Below are 17411 nucleotides of genomic sequence, written 5' to 3'. Positions count from 1 at the left end.
TCAGATAGTGAGTCTTGTAACTCATCAGAGCCTCCTTCCGACTCTGATGGCTCTCCAAACCCCTCCTCCTCCTCCTCCTCCTCCTCCTCCTCCTCCTCCTCCTCCTCCTCCTCCTCCTCCTCCTCCTCTTCTAATTCCCCAGACTCAGCTGCCGGATCCACTGGCTGGCACAGACTCACAAAAATAATATAGACATTTATCATGCTTAAGTAACCTAGTGCTAGTATATTATGAAAGTGATACGATAGCTAGAGAGACATGCTGCCTGCCTCAGTTAATGGCATACAATGCTGAAAACACGATCATTTATACAAAGACAAGGAACATTATTTTGCAAATAGTATTGGGATCTGGTATAAGGATTGGACTACTTGCTAGTACAGCTTCCTGCAGCCTTAGCTAGCTGATATTTTAGGAAAATAGCTTTCTCCTTTCTTAGTTTTGCTCCCACAGCAACCAATAAACTCATTTTATTATTAATCAATTAATATTCTTAAAATGTCAATCTGATCTTTTTTTTAAAAAAACTGTGGGCCAGAAAAGAGGAATTTTTGTAATGGATTTTCTAGTTCATCTGAATTTGCTGACCTCTTGGCAAATCATATTTGGGCAGTATTATTTCCATTTTCAGAGTGCCCTTTCAGGCAAAGCAAGAACAATATCATGTGCCTAGAATAGTATGTCAAAATTAAGCTTTCAATCTTCTCATTATAATCTTACTTAGAAGCCATTTCAGTTTGTGTGTGTGTATGCACATGCTCCTTGGAGTCAGTGTTCGACTCCTGGTAATTGGCTGGACAAGTCCTTGTTTGTTTTTTGTCAAACTTTTAGAAGTGATTTTGCCATTGCCTAGGCCTGAGAGAGAATGAGCAGCTCAAGGTCACCCAACTGGCTTTGCATTTAAGTCAAGATTAGAACTCACATTTTCCCAATTGCTAGCCTGCTGCCTTCACTACTACATCAGACTGGTTCTTTTTGTAGCTTAGCGCCTCAACCATTATGAACGATAATATACAAATTTATTTTAAAAATGCAATATTTCGTCAAGAAGCATTTTGCTAGGGAAACTTGCGGAACAACCTTCTCTAAAACTTGAGAGTTCTTGGAGGGAGCAAGCTAAATTTCTAATTTCTGAAGGAGAAATTTAATCATCTTCAATGCCATATCAGGAAGAACGTTTGGGAGGTAATTTTATCTCTTACAACTATATATGTTTTAGGGATTAGGGAAGAGGGATAATAGTTGCAGTCAACCAACCATTAGGTAGTGTGTAATAAATCAACGCAAGTAAAAGTCCTAGCAAGGACAGAATGGTACCAAATAATATATCTATAATAAAAACCGTGAAAACTTTATGCTAGATTTTTTTTTCTATTGAGGTTTACAACTGAATTATGTGTCACCTTTCAGAGAGAAGGAATAAACCACCAGCTACTTCATGTATTCATTTAGTTACAGATTGAAACGTCCTTCTCTTTTATATGTTCTAGATTGCTGCATAGTAATAACATGTATTTACTCAAAAAAATACACTATTAATAAGACTCTGGGGAGCAGACTAATGTATAAGAAAATATAGTATGGATTTCCTCCAGTAGTTCCAGAATCTGCATTTAGTATCTTTGGGCAGAATTGCTTTTATGTTGATATTTTTATTATTTTTCATTTATTTAATAGATACTCTATATTTCTCCTTTGGCGTGTAATCAAGCGTGCTAATTTTTTCCCCAAAGAAGAACATAAACATGAAAAACTTATTAAAATAACACTAAAATGGATAAATAAATTAACAGTTAAAAGCTTGAGGGAATCATAGGTGTTTTCTTAGATTTTCTAAGTAGTAAAAAAATAGAGCCCGGGATGCAAATAGTTACAGAATGTGCTTAGCGTAACCAAATGTTCTGAATTGAGGCAAACGCTTCAACATGAAGAAAATGTTTCAATTTTCAGGAGTCCATTTCAGCTTGCCAGCAGCAACAACAGTGTGAACAATCGCTTTATGTGAGCCTCAGTATGGCAAAACTTCTCCATATTCGTTGCTCTTTGTGCCTGCAGTGTCTCTTTATAGGACTATTGTCAGCCTAGGTAGCATTAAAGAGAGAGAGAACATTCTAAACTCATTGCTACCATCTAGTGACCATCCAGATTTTTGCAGCCCAGATTTGCTAATCTTAAAAATTGGAGATAGAGCAGACAGCAACTGTGTGAGAAGCCATGGTAGAAAAGGCAGCAGTTAATTGTTTTTTTTTAAATAACCCATCTATTGAGAAATAAGGTTAGGGAAATGCAGTCTTAGGCAGGTGGTCGTTGTCAGGGGCACACAAAGATTGATCCTGCAATAAACAATATCCACGCACGTGTAAGCAGCCAGATAGTACAGCACACTTTCTCTCTAATACTGTTCATCAGGATCAGGTGTTCATTTAATATTGAATATCCGTAGCCATCCTCCAGATAAAGTCCCCCAATATCTGATATTTTAGGATACAACTTTTGAATCAGAACGCCTAACTTCTAAAAGATGTTTCCTTGATTTAAAAGCACTGCTTTCTAAATTTAAAACAGTGCTATTTACTTTTGATATAGGATTCTGCATTCTATGGGCATTTCATGTTGACTTTTAAAATGCTCTATTAAACATATAATATTTTAGCATTACTTTGTGATATAATTGCCACCAAAGCTGGTTATTATTCTAAACTGAAAGATGGTATAAATAAAATGTAGCTCTGTAGTCTTTTTATTGAACTATTAAAATGATACAAATGTGTACAGATATTTAATTACATAACACACAATCTTATAATGTAATTGCCCAGACACAACGCTAATAACTCAGCCTAAAAACGAAAATTCACATTCAAAAGGCACTTATGTGAAGATTTGAACTGCAAGCATGAAACGTATATTTCTTATGTAGTGTCCATTAACGTTTTTCTTTTGGCAATGTGCACATTTAATCTACATTGTTGTTGACATGTATTAGAAAATAAGTATTTAGATAGGGTGTACTGTTTACATCTATCTGAAAACCCTCTGAAAGCCCACTGATTAAAACAAAATTGCTGCTGTAAATCTAAGGGTTCTTTTTCTCCTTTAACAAGTAATTTTCATGGTTTTATAAACCATCAGTTCGTTTTCAAAATATGTTGTAGTTGTTTTGTTTATCAAAAACACCAGTAGGTGTTTTATTTATTTTTTTTTTGCTTGATTGCTTTTTTTGCTTAATGTCATGAGACAATTGCTTACAGAACTATTTAGCTTAATTTGTCACAGGCCTAAATGTTTAACGCCATTGTTATGAATTATTTGATAGATACATTGGTAAGGTTATGCCTCTGTTTATAGGAATATATAGATGACATTAAAATACTGTATTTTAGTGACGTAAGCATGGTACTCTGATTCAAATTTTGTATACTTCCAGTGAGTATAATTAAATTTGTCCTCATACTTGGAAGGAACTTTAGAAATGTATACATTTTTATTTTAGCAGCAAGCCTGTTTTTTTATTCCTTCATTCACTCCACTTGTAAGGCACCAAAACATTTACAGATTTGTGGTGGTTTACCAAACAACCAATAAAAAAAATTCATAAAGCAAGTTAAGCATTCTATACCATAATGTAGTTGTCTGTATTGTGATCTCAATAATTTAGAATTTACAGTTTTGAAATAACAAGGAACTACTAACTTCTTAGTCGAAGCCAATTTTAAGAAGCCAATAGAATACAAAGACATTTATATTATTATGAAAGTGAGGAGCAATATTAGGCACACAGTGAAAGGTTTTAATATGGCAGACAATGTACACATTGGTTTTCTGATTAGTTTCTCAGAACTAGATGGTTATGTCCACCAGGGTGATATTTAGGATATTTATATTTAGGACGTCACATTTCTCCCCAAAAGTGAACTCAATATATGTAGACACCACATAGAGGGAGCTAGGAAAGACTGCAATATATAGAAAAACATGAATAAAGGGGTGGACTTTGCAGTCTTGTGCAATCCCAATGAGATGGAACCGATATTTATGTCCCAGCTGAACTTTTTGAACATGAGGCTCATTTGTTTTATGTGATTCATTTCAGTGGAAGATCTTGCTTGGATGGGGGGGGGGATGTAGGCATGTTATGAATAGAACTGTATAGCTAGGAACAACATAACCTGCCTCTTCCCCTTTAAATGACTTCTGCTTTTAGGTATCTCCTTTGCTTCCTGCTTAACAAGAGCTGGAAAAATCCGTGGTCTATATTCCATATACAGCCAATCCCAGTTTCTGTAATCCTTGCCCAGATCATATATGTAATAGTTTCATTAAAAAAACAAGAGAAGAAAATAGTTATGTTAAACCTCTAGTAAACTTCACACTCCTGTTTTCTTTTGTTAAACAACTCCAAGGATACATTCCCTCTGTGGCTCCCAGATGCAAAAAAGCAGCCCAATTTTACTTTATAGAACTGAAATAAAGCATTAAACTAAATAGAGGAGAAAAAAAAAGCTTCCCCTGTGCCTAAAGCTGGTGACAAGTTTTTTTTTTCCCCTCCACCTGTTTGAAAACACACTGCTTGATCTCTGCCAAAGAAGTGAATGGAGACCACTTCTGTCCTTGGCAAAAACGAATGTGATGATTTCTTGTCTGACAGCACTGTCTACCTAATTCTGTGAGACAAAATCTTTTTTTTTTCAATTCCATGCTTCACAGAGTTGAAGCAGTGGCAATTTCCCTTCCCTCCCTAAGGCAACACCTTGTTCCAAGGAAGGTCTGCTGCTGAGATCTTTCTTGAGGTAGCATTGATACTAAGAAAGCCACTACTAAAGTGACCGTCAAGGAAAATTGTCCTTGTCTAACATCAAAGCTCTGCTTATTTCTTGAGCATATGAAGCAGGACAAAGTAGACTGATATATATATATATATATATATATATATATATATATATATATATATATATATATATATATATATAATATATATATATATATATATATATATATATATATATATATATATTACATCCTTAATGTGATTTTCTTTGTACACCAGGAAGGGCTATCACTGGATTCTGACTGAAGTAGTTTGCAATTTCTTAGGTAAACTCTGATAATGTTCAGTCAAATATTTCAAAATCTGTAGGATGTATCATCAGTTTGGTTGACTTGAGAAGACAAGGTTTTCCTTTCTGAGGCTTCCAATACAGTCCTTGTTTCTTCCTCTCTAGTTTTCCTTTTGAGCTTGACCTGATGTACCTTCCATTCAGGTTTGTTTCTTCGCATACATTGAACCACCAACCACCTGAAGGTAATAATAGGAACGCCATTGAATTGATATACCAATATGGAAAAATACATTAAAACCTTTTTGGATGAGAAGGCTGTTCCTGTAGGACTGGGATTCCCACAGATGTCCAGCTTTTGACTGTCTTTAATAGTAGCTTATTTAACCTGGGTAGGGATGAGTTGGGATTACGATTCTCATTGTCCCAACTACAATAGCCTTTGGTCATAGTGGCAATGATGACAACAACTGTATTTTGAAGAAAGCCTTCTCTAACTAGGTTATCTGGAGACAATGACATGTTCAGGAGAACTTCAGGATAATGCTTTCTATGCTGATAGAGAATGTAACATAATACAATTGGATATTTTTTTAAAAAATATCACAATCTGTGGAAAGCTGTTATGTAAAACAGAGAAGATATAACACTGGGTTGTCTATTATGTACCAGCTTTTTGCATGCAATAAACATTTTTAATTGAAGGGACATTTAGTTCTCTTTCATATATCCTCTTTGATTTTTTCCCCCCTTCATTTTCTTTTCTTTCTTTCTTTCTTTCTTTCTTTCTTTCTTTCTTTCTTTCTTTCTTTCTTTCTTTCTTTCTTTCTTTCTCCCTCCCTCCCTCCCTCCCTCCCTCCCTCCCTCCCTCCCTCCCTCCCTTCCTTCCACTATATTATTAGTATTTTATTCTTAGCATGGTACATTTATGAAAATCCTACCCTCTGCCACTTTTCCCCTACATTATAAGAAAACCTGAAACACTGGCGCATACAGAAAATATCTACCTGTGTCACTTTCTGAGCAGTTAAGCTTTCTTTCAATGCTGCTGCCATGATCATTAGTGTAAAATTTAATTTCTTTCTGTTCAGGTAGAGCATTTGGAATATTCCCAGTTATCCTAGAGAGAATGAGTGCATAATCTCTGTCTGGACCTCCCATTTTGAATGTATACTCAATATAATGTCTGTTAGCTCTCCAGTCTTCAAGCTCAATACGCAGAATATAGTCAGCTTGATCTACAATGGAATAGATCTTATGAAGGCCCAACCAAAATTCTCCTGAAAATACAAGTGGAAAAACAGAACGATTAAGGCTGATCCAAGGGGAGATGAAAGCTTTAGTGCAAGATTTGAGAATTGCATGAATTACACAGTCAGCTTGAGTCTTGGAAGTCTTTGGATCACCTACAAAAGGTTTATCCCTTTTACAGTATTTATTAATGAACAATAAAGTTGGAAACTAAAACTAAGTATAAATAGGAAAAGTCTGCAAAGGAGAGTAAAGGCATTTTTGAATGAAGTATATATAAGTGAATATGTGTAATAAGTGAAGCAAGTAGTATATATGAATATTTACTGTAATCCTTGGGGGGATATACCCTTAATGGATATTGGGTAGTTTCATTTACAACATTATGACACGCATAAATTTAGCATTTAAGTGGACTGTGTGTAGCCTTAGCCTAACCTCATTGAACAAGCATGTTTAAGAGAAACGTATAAAAACATTTCTTAAGAAAATATCGTTCTGAACAGAATATAGCTGCATGAGCAGCAATAAATTTACTATGCTGAGAATAAAGCACTGATAATATAGTATTTTATAATAAATAAGAAAAAAGAAAGTCTTGCAACTTAAAAAAAAGTTGATATATTTATTATAGCAATAAGTTATGCTTCATTAATTTATTGTTATTTTATGTTGCAAACTGGCCATTAAGATTATAACATATGGCTTTGATCTTGCCCATGTAGGCGTCACAGACCTTTCTAATTTGAAATCTCTGCTTAATGACTCTGGTTGCTAAAAATCTCATCTTTTTCCTTATTTCTGTTCTATACCATTTCCAGGAAAAAAGTGTTAAATCCTAACACTCCATTTTTTTTATCACTGAAAATATTAGAAAGTAACTGAACAAATTGCACAGGTGCCTCTTTCAGAAATGTTTGTAGCCTGTGCATGAATAGAATCCATTCAAATCTACATTTATGACTAGCTAGATTTGGACTTGTTTAAATCAAATCTATTTACAGTAAATGTGCTTGTGATAATTTATATGACTGATGCCCTGTGCCTAGGAATTTAAATAAAGGTTGAAGGGAAGGAAAAGAGTAAACAATTCTGAGACCAAATAAGAGATCTCATTTACCAATGTCCAGGGTTTTTCTCCCCCTTTCAAAAGCTATAGTCAACAAACACGTAAATTTACTTTGAGTAAGTTGGAAAATATGTTTACCGTCAAGATTACCAAACCCATCTATATAGCTCTCCCAAGTTTGGTTGAAATCGACTGATCCATCGGATCTCTTCTGAATGATTGTCCATGAGTTTTCTGTGGATGAAAATGATAACTTATTAATACAGCCATTTGACTTTTAAATAATTTTTAGAGTTTGCAAAGTATATATTATCGTATGTCTCAGTATGAATGCTGTACATCAAATTGTATGCACAAGAGAACTGGAGTACACTTTAACAAAAGAGAAATTATTTGCACAACGTTGACTAAATATGCATTTCTGCATGAACTTCAATCTATCCAATTTAGTCTCTGTTCATATACAATTATAATATGCATTTGTCTAACCCAATTAGACAATGACTTAATGATTTACATATTTTCTAAAATAAATAACCATCTATACTCAAAAAATTCAAATACCTCGTGCTACCTATTACTTGATTAAAATTGCATTCTCAACAAATAAGAGTGGTGACAGCAAGTTTGTTTAATAAAGAAATATATAAGGAAGTCAGCACTTTGCAGAAGATAAGAATTAGTTTAAAAAAAGAAGAAGATTGCTAATATAACCGGCCATACCTCCTTCCATTTCACAATAAACATTAAATGCCATGGATCCGTTGGGCTTAATAGAATAAATCCCATTAGATCTTTCCCCTGCGTTGTAAACCCAAGTACAATCAGTAGCATTACCTAAAAGAAACAGAAATTTAGGAAAATCTATGCAATTTTTCAGAATATACATTACTTTGTTTGAGTAGTTATTTAAACAAACTTTGAATCTATTCAAGATTTTTTAATTTGGAAATAGATACAGGCTTATGAAAATGACATTCACATGTACTCTTGAGACAGAAATTGCAAAGGGGGTAGTGACCAAAGAATATCAATATTAAAGTCTTCTGAGGAATATTTGTACCCATTTTTTTAAATAGCCGGTTCAATTAATTAGTTCTTTATTAAGAATGACCAGAATTCTGCAAGTTAACAAAGGAATTAAATCATTTTTTTTCAGTTAAGCATAAAATTTTAACAAGGTCATCAAGGTAATCAGTGCTGTTCAGTATTACATAGTGTAAAGAATTTGCTACATTTAAGGAAACTGAATCATATTGTTCTGAAGAGAGTTATCTGGACCTAAAAATAATTCAGAATTATCTGGGTTCTTCATCAGATAAGGGAGTTATGAAATAGGTCCTTGCATTCTTATAAAGGGAGCAATGTGACAAAATATGGGCAATATATTCTGTGGACTATTCTCCAAAAAAGCACAGTCTAACCTTGCCCATGAGAACAATTATTAAGAAGGTATTACGCATGCTAATGTTAGCCCTCTTTGGAGTTTGGGAACAGTTACTTGATTTAAATATCTTGTGAAATGAAAAAAGGGACTTCACAACAGGTTATCCTCATTTACTGAATGCTCATTCAGTGACTATTTAAAATTATGACAGCTTTGAAAAATGAGATGTACAACTAGTCCTTAAACTTACAGACATTGCAGCATCCTCACAGTCATTCACACGGTCCCGATTTGGAAATTTGGCAACCAATATGGATTCACAATAGTCACAATATCCCATGGTTATCAATTTGTACCTTCTCCACCAGCTTCCAACAGTAAAGAAGATGGGGAAGCCGGCAGAACTAGCAAGTTACGGTCACATAACACTGCACTTAACCACCCACAGTGAGTTGCTTAGTGACTGCAGCCAAAACTAATGGCTTAAGTTGGATGCAATCATGTGATACATAGCAGTGATTTTAAAATATTGATTGTAGGACATTTGATAAAAACAGCAGCAGGAAACAGCAGGATAACTATCCTAAGGCAAAGGGAACATTTTTTCCCCCACTAACTTCCAAAGAGTTTTAGTGGAGGAAGTGAGACAGGTCTGTCTCATAGCATCAAGCAGATCAAGGTTCTCTGGAATTGTAGGGACAAACAAAGAGTCCTTTGAAGATGATTTCAGTGGATTTGCAGTTTGATATGGAGTAGGCAGCCCTTCAAATATTCTGACCTCAAGCCATTCCTATTTTTGTCAAAGACATGGACCATCAGAAAGTCCGAATTAATTAAAACTGGTGCTTTTGAATTATGGTGCTGGAGAAAATAGTTGAAAATGCCTTTTTTGTAAGAACAAATAATTCTGTTCTGGATGAAGTGAAATCAGATCGCTTTCTGGAAGCCTAAAAGAGGTAAACCTTCAGTATTTTGGTCACATAACATGAAGATAAGAGTCACTGAAGAAAATCCAGACTGCTCGTAAAAATCAAAAGCATTTGAAAAGAAATGGAAGAGAAGATAACGTGCCACTATAACACAAGTAGGAGCTTTAAAAAAACCCTAAAGAAGCCATTACTGGCAGACCAAATAATGTTCATCAAGTCATGAATAGTCAACAACAAATCATTCAGGATTGTAAAGATCTTTACCAGAACGTTGAACTGTACCCAGAAAATACCTAGAAGCTAGTACTGCTGTTTCAATAAGAGAATTATGGAAGATTGAATAGAATGGCTTGTTTTGGAGGAAAGGACTAACAAGAACACTTAATCTTATTTCAGGAGATAGGCAAGACACAACATTTTATTTCAGATCTCATTCTTATTTTTAAATAAATGCTTTTTAATATTGTTGGGAGAATAATAAGCATAATTAATCAAATCTGTTTCTTACATACATACTGCTAGTATCAAAGTATACACCAGAACAGTATTCTAAAATAGTTCTGCTTTCCAAACACTGGAATTGCTTAAAAAAAAATAATAATCCGTAAGCACATCTACCTCTAGAATTGCTATTTTTAGATGTTTTTTTCAGTGCAGGATGCCTGTCATTTTCCTTCCTAGAAAATAATTGCGAGTCCTCTTGAAAATTGCGGTTGTTTATCTGCAAATAGAAAAAAAAATATTTCTATAGCTGTACTTCATTAGTGAGACAGGTTGCCTGTTCGGAGAAGATTTTGAAGCTCAAATGTATGAATGCACCAGGGTTGGACTGGGGGGAGGAGAAGCTCAGCTTATGATAAGAGTCCCTTTATCATTATGGGTCAGGAAAAAAATTGGGGACAAAAATTCTTGCGTATGTCTATTCTGACCACCTATGTTACATACAGAGTTGTGATATAAACCTATGAAGCTACATGCTTGAGTGATGCAGGCTTTGTCTTCTGCCCAAGAAAAGTTACCAGAAAGAAAAAGCACCATGGAAAAAATTACCTTTGACTAGGGACAGCAGTATGAACCATGTCATGTGAAGAAGTTAAACATAGCCATTTTAGGGCTAAAAAAATCTGGAGAAACCGAACTCTGCTTCCATCTAGTAATTGTTCAAATATTTGCAGCTGCTAGATTAAGATCGCTTCCTTCAACCAACACAATGAGCAATAAATTCTTTCAACTGCAAAACACCAGACTTTTTTTAAAGAGCTGGGTGGATGGGATTCATACACATGCTAATCCATAAACCAAAATTTACCTAGACAGCGACTGAATTCACACAATTTGTTGACCAAACAAACCAAATTATAACTTGCATGAGGTATGAATCCAGTTATTGAATCCTCTTGTGTTAAACAGAAAATGAAATCTGCAATACTAAACATGCCTTCTGGTGAAGCTCGTTTGAACACAGTAAGGCTTAAACAGGCATAAACATGAATCTTCTGCACTCTCATATTGAATATGGCAAACTCAAGTATAGTTAGAGTTCTCAACCCTGGCTCCCTAAATAATTGTTCCTTGGTTTTGGCTGTTAGTAAACTTGATCTTTCATATATAGCAGTGCCCCCTCCCAACCTTTTGAGCACCAGGGACTGGTTCCATGGAGAGAGGTTTTTCCGTGGACCAGAGGGAGTGTGATTTCGCATGCTGCCTGCATCCCACAGATGGGACTTCATTTGTGTGGCCCAGTTTCTGGCATGCTGTGGCCCAGTCCTAGTCCATGGCCCAGGGATTGGGACCTCTGATACATAGGAATGAGATTATGAAAGCTGAAATCCTGAGACATTTTAGAAGTTACTGTATAAAAACTTTCTGAAAGCTGCAGTTTTCTTTCCGTCTTATAAGTCACCTAAACCCATTGAAATTGCCCCTAGATTAGAGATGGCCATTAAAATTCAACAATTTTACCTTTTCCTCCAGGTCCTGTATTTGCTCTTGCTGTTTTGTGAGCTGAGCATGTTGCAGCTGAACAATTTTGAGAAGGTGTTTGAGGTGGCCATCTTGCTGTTCAATAAAATTCTATAGGGAAAGTGAAAAAAAATAGCTTAGACTCAAAGGATCATAATCTGAAGTATAAAAGTAGTGTAAGCAGCAGAGATCTTATACAAGAGCGTAGCCAGATAAACTCATTACCTAGTATTCTTTTGCCAAATCAAAGTGCTTCTCTGAGTAGATGGGCAAATCAGTTTTTTTTCAAAACTGTTGCTTTATATTTTAATAAATGTTTGGCAATCATAATTCATTTAGAAATCCTTATAATCAGTTGTCTGAAAAATCCATTAAATATATCTATCATTGACCACATGTTTAAAAATACACATTGGGCTTCCATTTCTCCAAAGTTGAAGTGTTCTGCTTCCCATCTTCCCACTCATTTCTACCAAAATCACTGTACAATTTTACACTATAATCTTACAATGGTTACTAGATTTGTTTATACTTGTAATGAAGCTGGGAAATCACTTGTTTATATATTTTCTTTTTCATTATTGCATTCTTTCATTTCATTCCCCCCGCCCTTGAACTTATTATTTTCTTTTTTATTTTATTTTTATTCTCTCTAAGTTCAATTTGTATTATTTATTACTGTTGTGACCAAAATTAATACAGATTATATTCAAAATATATGTATAATAAAATGTTTTTCCCTACTTGGCATGTTACAGAAACACTGAATTAAAATTTCTATCATTTCTTGGTCAGTATGCCCTTAAGTCATCCCAATACATTTCAAAAAGAGTCATAGTCCAATATATATGAAAGGCATCATTTAAGAAATTGGCATAGGCTAGCATAGCAAGTTTTCCCTAGGATGCAGTCTTTTGAAGTTTCTGGGTGGTAATAGTATATGTTTGATTGATAGTGTGTCATCAGATAGTTGTCAGTTAGTGACTACTTAGGTAAGTCTCTTCAGAATGGTCAATCCCCATCTGGCCCTTCAAGTCTTCTGATAACACTATCCATTATCGCTGTAATCAAGTCTATCTATTTTATTGCTGTTGTTCTTGTCCCTTTCTTTCCCCCTTTCCCAACATTGTAGTCTTCTCAAGAGAGCTAAGTCTTCACATAATGTTCCAAAACATGATACTTTGAACCTGATCATCTTCCTTTCTATGTTGGGCTGTAATCTGTGTTGGATAAGTCTAAGCATTGTGAAGCACGTAAAATATATTGTGTGATAGTTTGCATATTCTGCTGATCCTCCTTTTGACGGACCTTTTTCTAATGTTAGCATACCAATTTGAGGCTAATCTTCTTCTGAATTTAGAGACCTTTTGGAAGATTTTTGTTTGTACTGTATCTTCTGTATATTTAAAGTTGTCATCATAATACTGTTTCTTGTATCTTCTAATAATTCTTGGACAATTTCTTCTTGAAATTTTTTCTTCCTTGACTTTTCTCTCTCTTTTCTTGCCAATTTCCATCATTTCTTCTGATTGTTGGTCTTGGCAATCTCTTTTCAAATTCATCCTTAAAAACGTACTTTGATTAGATTCCTTATTCTTCTGGTTCCCTATCAAAGAGGTTCAGGACTTCAAAGCAGTTCCTCATGTTCTCCTTGATAATAGTGAATATAGGCTGAAGAGTGTACCATGGAAACAGATTGGCTTAGTTGTTCCACTTTAATTTGACTTGGATATGAACAGTTTGTGATCTATTCCACAATCAGCCCTAGCCATATCATTATAATTGAGCTGTTCCACCTTATGGTACTAATAATAATCAATTTGATTTCTGTGTGCAAGTAAGGTCCATGTATATAGACATCATTTTGATTGAAGACTCTGATAATAAAGAACTCATTGGATTGTCAGAAATGGATAAATTGTTCTCCTGCTTCATTTCTCTTTCCTAGGCCATTCAGTCCAACTATATTTTTCTCCTTAACATTTCCAACTTTGGCACTCATGTCTCCAGCCTGTTACTTAAATATTCTGTTGATTTTAGTTTGAACCTGAGCACAAAACTCATCGGGCTCCTCTCCTTCTGCATCAGTGGTTGGAATATAAATTTGATAATTATATTAAAATGTTGTTCACAAAGACCAATGGATTTTATTCAGTTGTTGACTGCATTGTACCCTAGGGCAGTGATGGCAAACCTTTTAGAGATCGAGTGCTCAAAAACTGGCCCCGCCCCATTCCACCCCCTGCCCGCTCCCGCTTGGTCCCCCCATCCCCTGCCTCGCCTGCCCACAGGGCCACTCATCACCTCCAGGGCCCGCCGCAGATCATCCAGGCAGCCCAGCAGCGATATGGTGGCCACGCCCTCTGCCCGTGCCCTGTAGCATCTGCATGATGGGCCATGAGGGCAGAGTCTTGTCTACACTGCCTGGCTGCCATGTCCTTGGCTGCGCTGCTCCATGTGGGCCACGCTCGGGGGGGGGACTCTCCTTCAGGGGGGCTGCTGGAGAGGGAGTCGCAGGGGGAGGCGAGGCTGGGGCAACGGCAGGTGTGCCCACAGAGAGGGCTCTGAGTGCCGCCTCTGGCACCAGTGCCATAGGTTCACCACCACTGCCCTAGGGCTATCTTTGATATATCTTTCCTGACGATCAAAGCATTGTTTTAATTTATTTATATATTCAGTTTTGGGCAGGTTTTTTCACATTTCAGAGCAATAAACAGTAACTGAAACTGTACAGTTCGAGTCCATTTCAGCTGATGGCTAAAATATCAGTGCATGTACCATAATTACACTTTATCTCAGAAATGTATTCTTGATGCTTACTGTAGAGGTAAGCAAATGTTATATATTCTTATTTTTAAATGATCTTTCAAATTTTATTAACCAACTTCAGTGTATAAAATCAAATTAACAACTTTAAGATGCAGTGTTTATGCCTGGAATAGAACTGTAAGTTTGTAAAAGTGAAGGGATGCCAATTTCTTCCTTATGAACTATCCAAATGAATTATTGAAAAAGCATCTCACTATTATTACAGGGTGAAGAAAAAGGCAGTTTGCTAACTTTACTATTCATTTTCTTTTTGGCATATAATTATCACTGTTAATTACTTCTTTTAGTCTAAATATTCACAGTTAAGCCAAACTGTCAATATAAAAGTAGTAGCTTACATTGTACAAATGTTAATAAGGAAAACTGTCAGAGCAAATTTAGACCAAGAAGCAGTCATTACTTTCTTGATTATTTTTAGGACTTTTTATATGCTACACATTCCATTAATGGCTATGGGTAGCATACAAACCACAATAAACCAGCATTAAGAAAAATGTTGGTTTTATTTCTCAAAATGCAGCACATTAGTCCAGCAGCAACAGGAATGACTGAATCTTTCTTAATTACCTCATTGCTCAGAATACAATTTACTTTGGCAACACTCGATATGTTTCATTTTTACTTACTTTAAGTGAGGCAATTTCTCTTGGCTCATGGATTTCAAGCTGGGTCTGTACGAGTTCAGTTATTTTTTGTTCAAGCTTCCCTACTTTGTCCTTCAGTTGAATCTTCTCGATGGAAAGGACGTCTATTTTGGAATTAAGCTGCAAAGATAAATTTCTCATCTCTTCATCAGTTGCTTGTAACCTAGTTGTGGCTTTTTTTAACTGCTGTTCTTCTTCTTTCATTTCATTGGTTTGTTGCAAGATCTCAGAAAAGGATCGGTCGAAAATGTTAAGCCTTTGAAAGATGTCATCCATTTGGGTTTTGGTTTTGATCACAAAATCTTGAAGGCCACGCCCAAGCTGGAGTAGTCCAGTGGCTAGCAAATGCACATCATCAGACATAGCAAATCTTGACTTAAGCTCAGGAGTTGCTGATTCCAAGTGATCGTCTAGTCTACCTGAAATTACTAGAGAAATCATAAAAACTAATACTAGAATAATTTTCATGTTCTTTCTGCTTATTCTATTTCAGAAAAGAAATGTCTCCCTTTGCTATTTGTCTTTCTCTGTCAGAGTTCTAGTATGCTATAAATACATATAGCATGTTTGATCCTAAAAAAAAATCAGGTTAGAGTAGTTGATAATTAAACCTGAATGAATGTAACCTGTGTCCTGTTTAGACTCTTTGAGCCCATCCGATGAAGATTTACTGAGAGCAAATGTTATTCTAAGTATAAATAAGGCTTACCTTTAAAGATGACTTGGAACCTTCAATTCATATAAAACTTGGCCACTTCAGTGTGCCTGTCAGTGTATGTGGCAAACATATTATGCCACCTGTGCTATTTTGATTTTGAAAGCTTTGACAATTTGGAATAACTGATACAGACTTTGCCAAGTCCACTCATTTATTACCATACATGCTGTTCAAGACATACAACAGAGGTTTTTCTTTTTAGTCTTCCCTAAGCATATAAGATAGTAATCATGAAGGACAGGAATAGTGGCCCACATCTTTGAGATATATAATTAGTGAGAGTCTTCAAACCCTATATTTGCTTCAAAAATAGATATAATTGTTGCCTTATTATTTTGACTGACAAGATAATCTATTACTCAGCAAATGAGAGTTAATAAAACTACTTAGCACTTTTGAAAAAAAATAAGATCTGGCTTTTGTTAATGTTATATGAGAAATGTGTACGTCAAACAACAACAGAATTGGCAATTTTTTCAAGAAAAATGGAAACTTCACAAGGAGGGTGGTTTTTTTTTAGTATAAATGTTCCCATTTGATTAGAAATTCTAGATTTCCCATGTGCTTCATACCATTCCCTCCCATAAACCCCAATACTCACTGTAACATTCTATCTGTACAGCATTTTAAGCCAATAATGAATATTGAATATAAAGATTATTAAGCTTCCAGCCTAATTTCAGAAGAGCAAATTTACTTTTATTTTGATATTGTGGATTAAATAATATGAAGTAGCCACTACGTGAAAGGCATGAATCAAAAGCTTAACTACAGAGAAAATATTATAATAAATAGATGTTTATAATGCTTTCAAGAAATAAGGAGAGGGCTATATCATCCTTGTTGTAGATTTAAATTTGAGTGTTAATTTACAGGAATCACAGCTTCATAAAATGAATGTAATTCTATCACTGCCACTGGTAGATTTTTATCTTCTCCTGTCCCCATTCAGCAGATACCTGGAAACAGAATCAAAGATTAAATCAAAGTTAGCTATGCTTTGTTCACATTTAAATCAATAAGAATTAAGTTGTCCCTAATTTACCCCATTGATTTCATGGGGTCCTAATCAGTTAACTAATTACAGGCTTATGTGTCAGCTAACTTTTATTTGTCCCTTCAGGTTTTTATTATCTCTGGCTTAGTAGTTTTCATCTCCTATTGTTTGATGCATGGTTTTATAATTCATCAGCACTTATAACTCAGTAATGACAGAAACATCACTAGCAATGCTCCTAAATGTAGGAAAGCTTGGAGGAAGACCATTCTGAATTGTAAAAATACCTAAGCGTATCTATTTATAGCTTGCATGGGTATGACATTCTTTAAAATATAAACCGTAGAAGAAAGTTCAACCAGGATTTTCCCAGTTCAAACTCCAAGGCAGTCCATTCATAGGTGAGACAGAAATGGACTGATGAAATTTATGCATTTTGCCCTTGTTAAGTGTGAAAAAAAGTCAGAAGTCACTTTTTTCAGTGCCACTGTAACTTTAAAACGGCCAATGAACTAATAGTTGTAAGTCGAGGATTACCTATATTTAACTCGATCCTGAGAATAGTGAG

The 17411-nt window shown here is 35.3% G+C and overlaps 2 protein-coding genes across 11 annotated transcripts in view; one reads left to right on the top strand and one right to left on the bottom strand.

Annotated features, from left to right (window-relative positions):
- The window catches only part of DOCK7 (dedicator of cytokinesis 7), a 150206-nt gene that overhangs the window by 73056 nt on the left and 59739 nt on the right, over positions 1 to 17411 (top strand). The gene's annotated exons all lie outside the window — the stretch shown is intronic.
- Positions 5055 to 15830, bottom strand: ANGPTL3 (angiopoietin like 3). The gene is made up of 7 exons (XM_039339088.1): positions 15111 to 15830; positions 11656 to 11766; positions 10312 to 10414; positions 8101 to 8214; positions 7516 to 7611; positions 6065 to 6337; positions 5055 to 5296 (listed from the first exon to the last, which is right to left on the bottom strand). The coding sequence occupies exons 1-7, from the start codon at positions 15594 to 15596 to the stop codon at positions 5112 to 5114; spliced, it is 1368 nt and encodes a 455-aa protein (XP_039195022.1). The 5' UTR covers positions 15597 to 15830; the 3' UTR covers positions 5055 to 5111.

Source organism: Crotalus tigris, unplaced genomic scaffold, assembly GCF_016545835.1.
Source record: "Crotalus tigris isolate CLP2741 ecotype Arizona unplaced genomic scaffold, ASM1654583v1 scf7180000017729.2337069, whole genome shotgun sequence".
In the NCBI taxonomy this organism is placed as follows: Eukaryota; Metazoa; Chordata; class Lepidosauria; order Squamata; family Viperidae; genus Crotalus; species Crotalus tigris.
The sequence above is the reverse complement of the archived record's forward strand: the minus strand, read 5'-3'. Positions and strand labels throughout refer to the sequence as shown.

Bases quoted from the DNA above. Each gene is read 5' to 3' on its own strand.
- ANGPTL3 (XM_039339088.1), bottom strand. From the start codon at position 15,596: ATGAAAATTATTCTAGTATTAGTTTTTATGATTTCTCTAGTAATTTCA. The intron at 8,215-10,311 runs GTAGATGTGCTT...TGTTTCTTTTAG, and splicing joins TAAAAATAGCAATTCTAGAG to GTAATGCTACTGATTGTACT. The intron at 6,338-7,515 runs GTAAACATATTT...TTGTATTTTCAG, and splicing joins TGGGTTTGGTAATCTTGACG to GAGAATTTTGGTTGGGCCTT.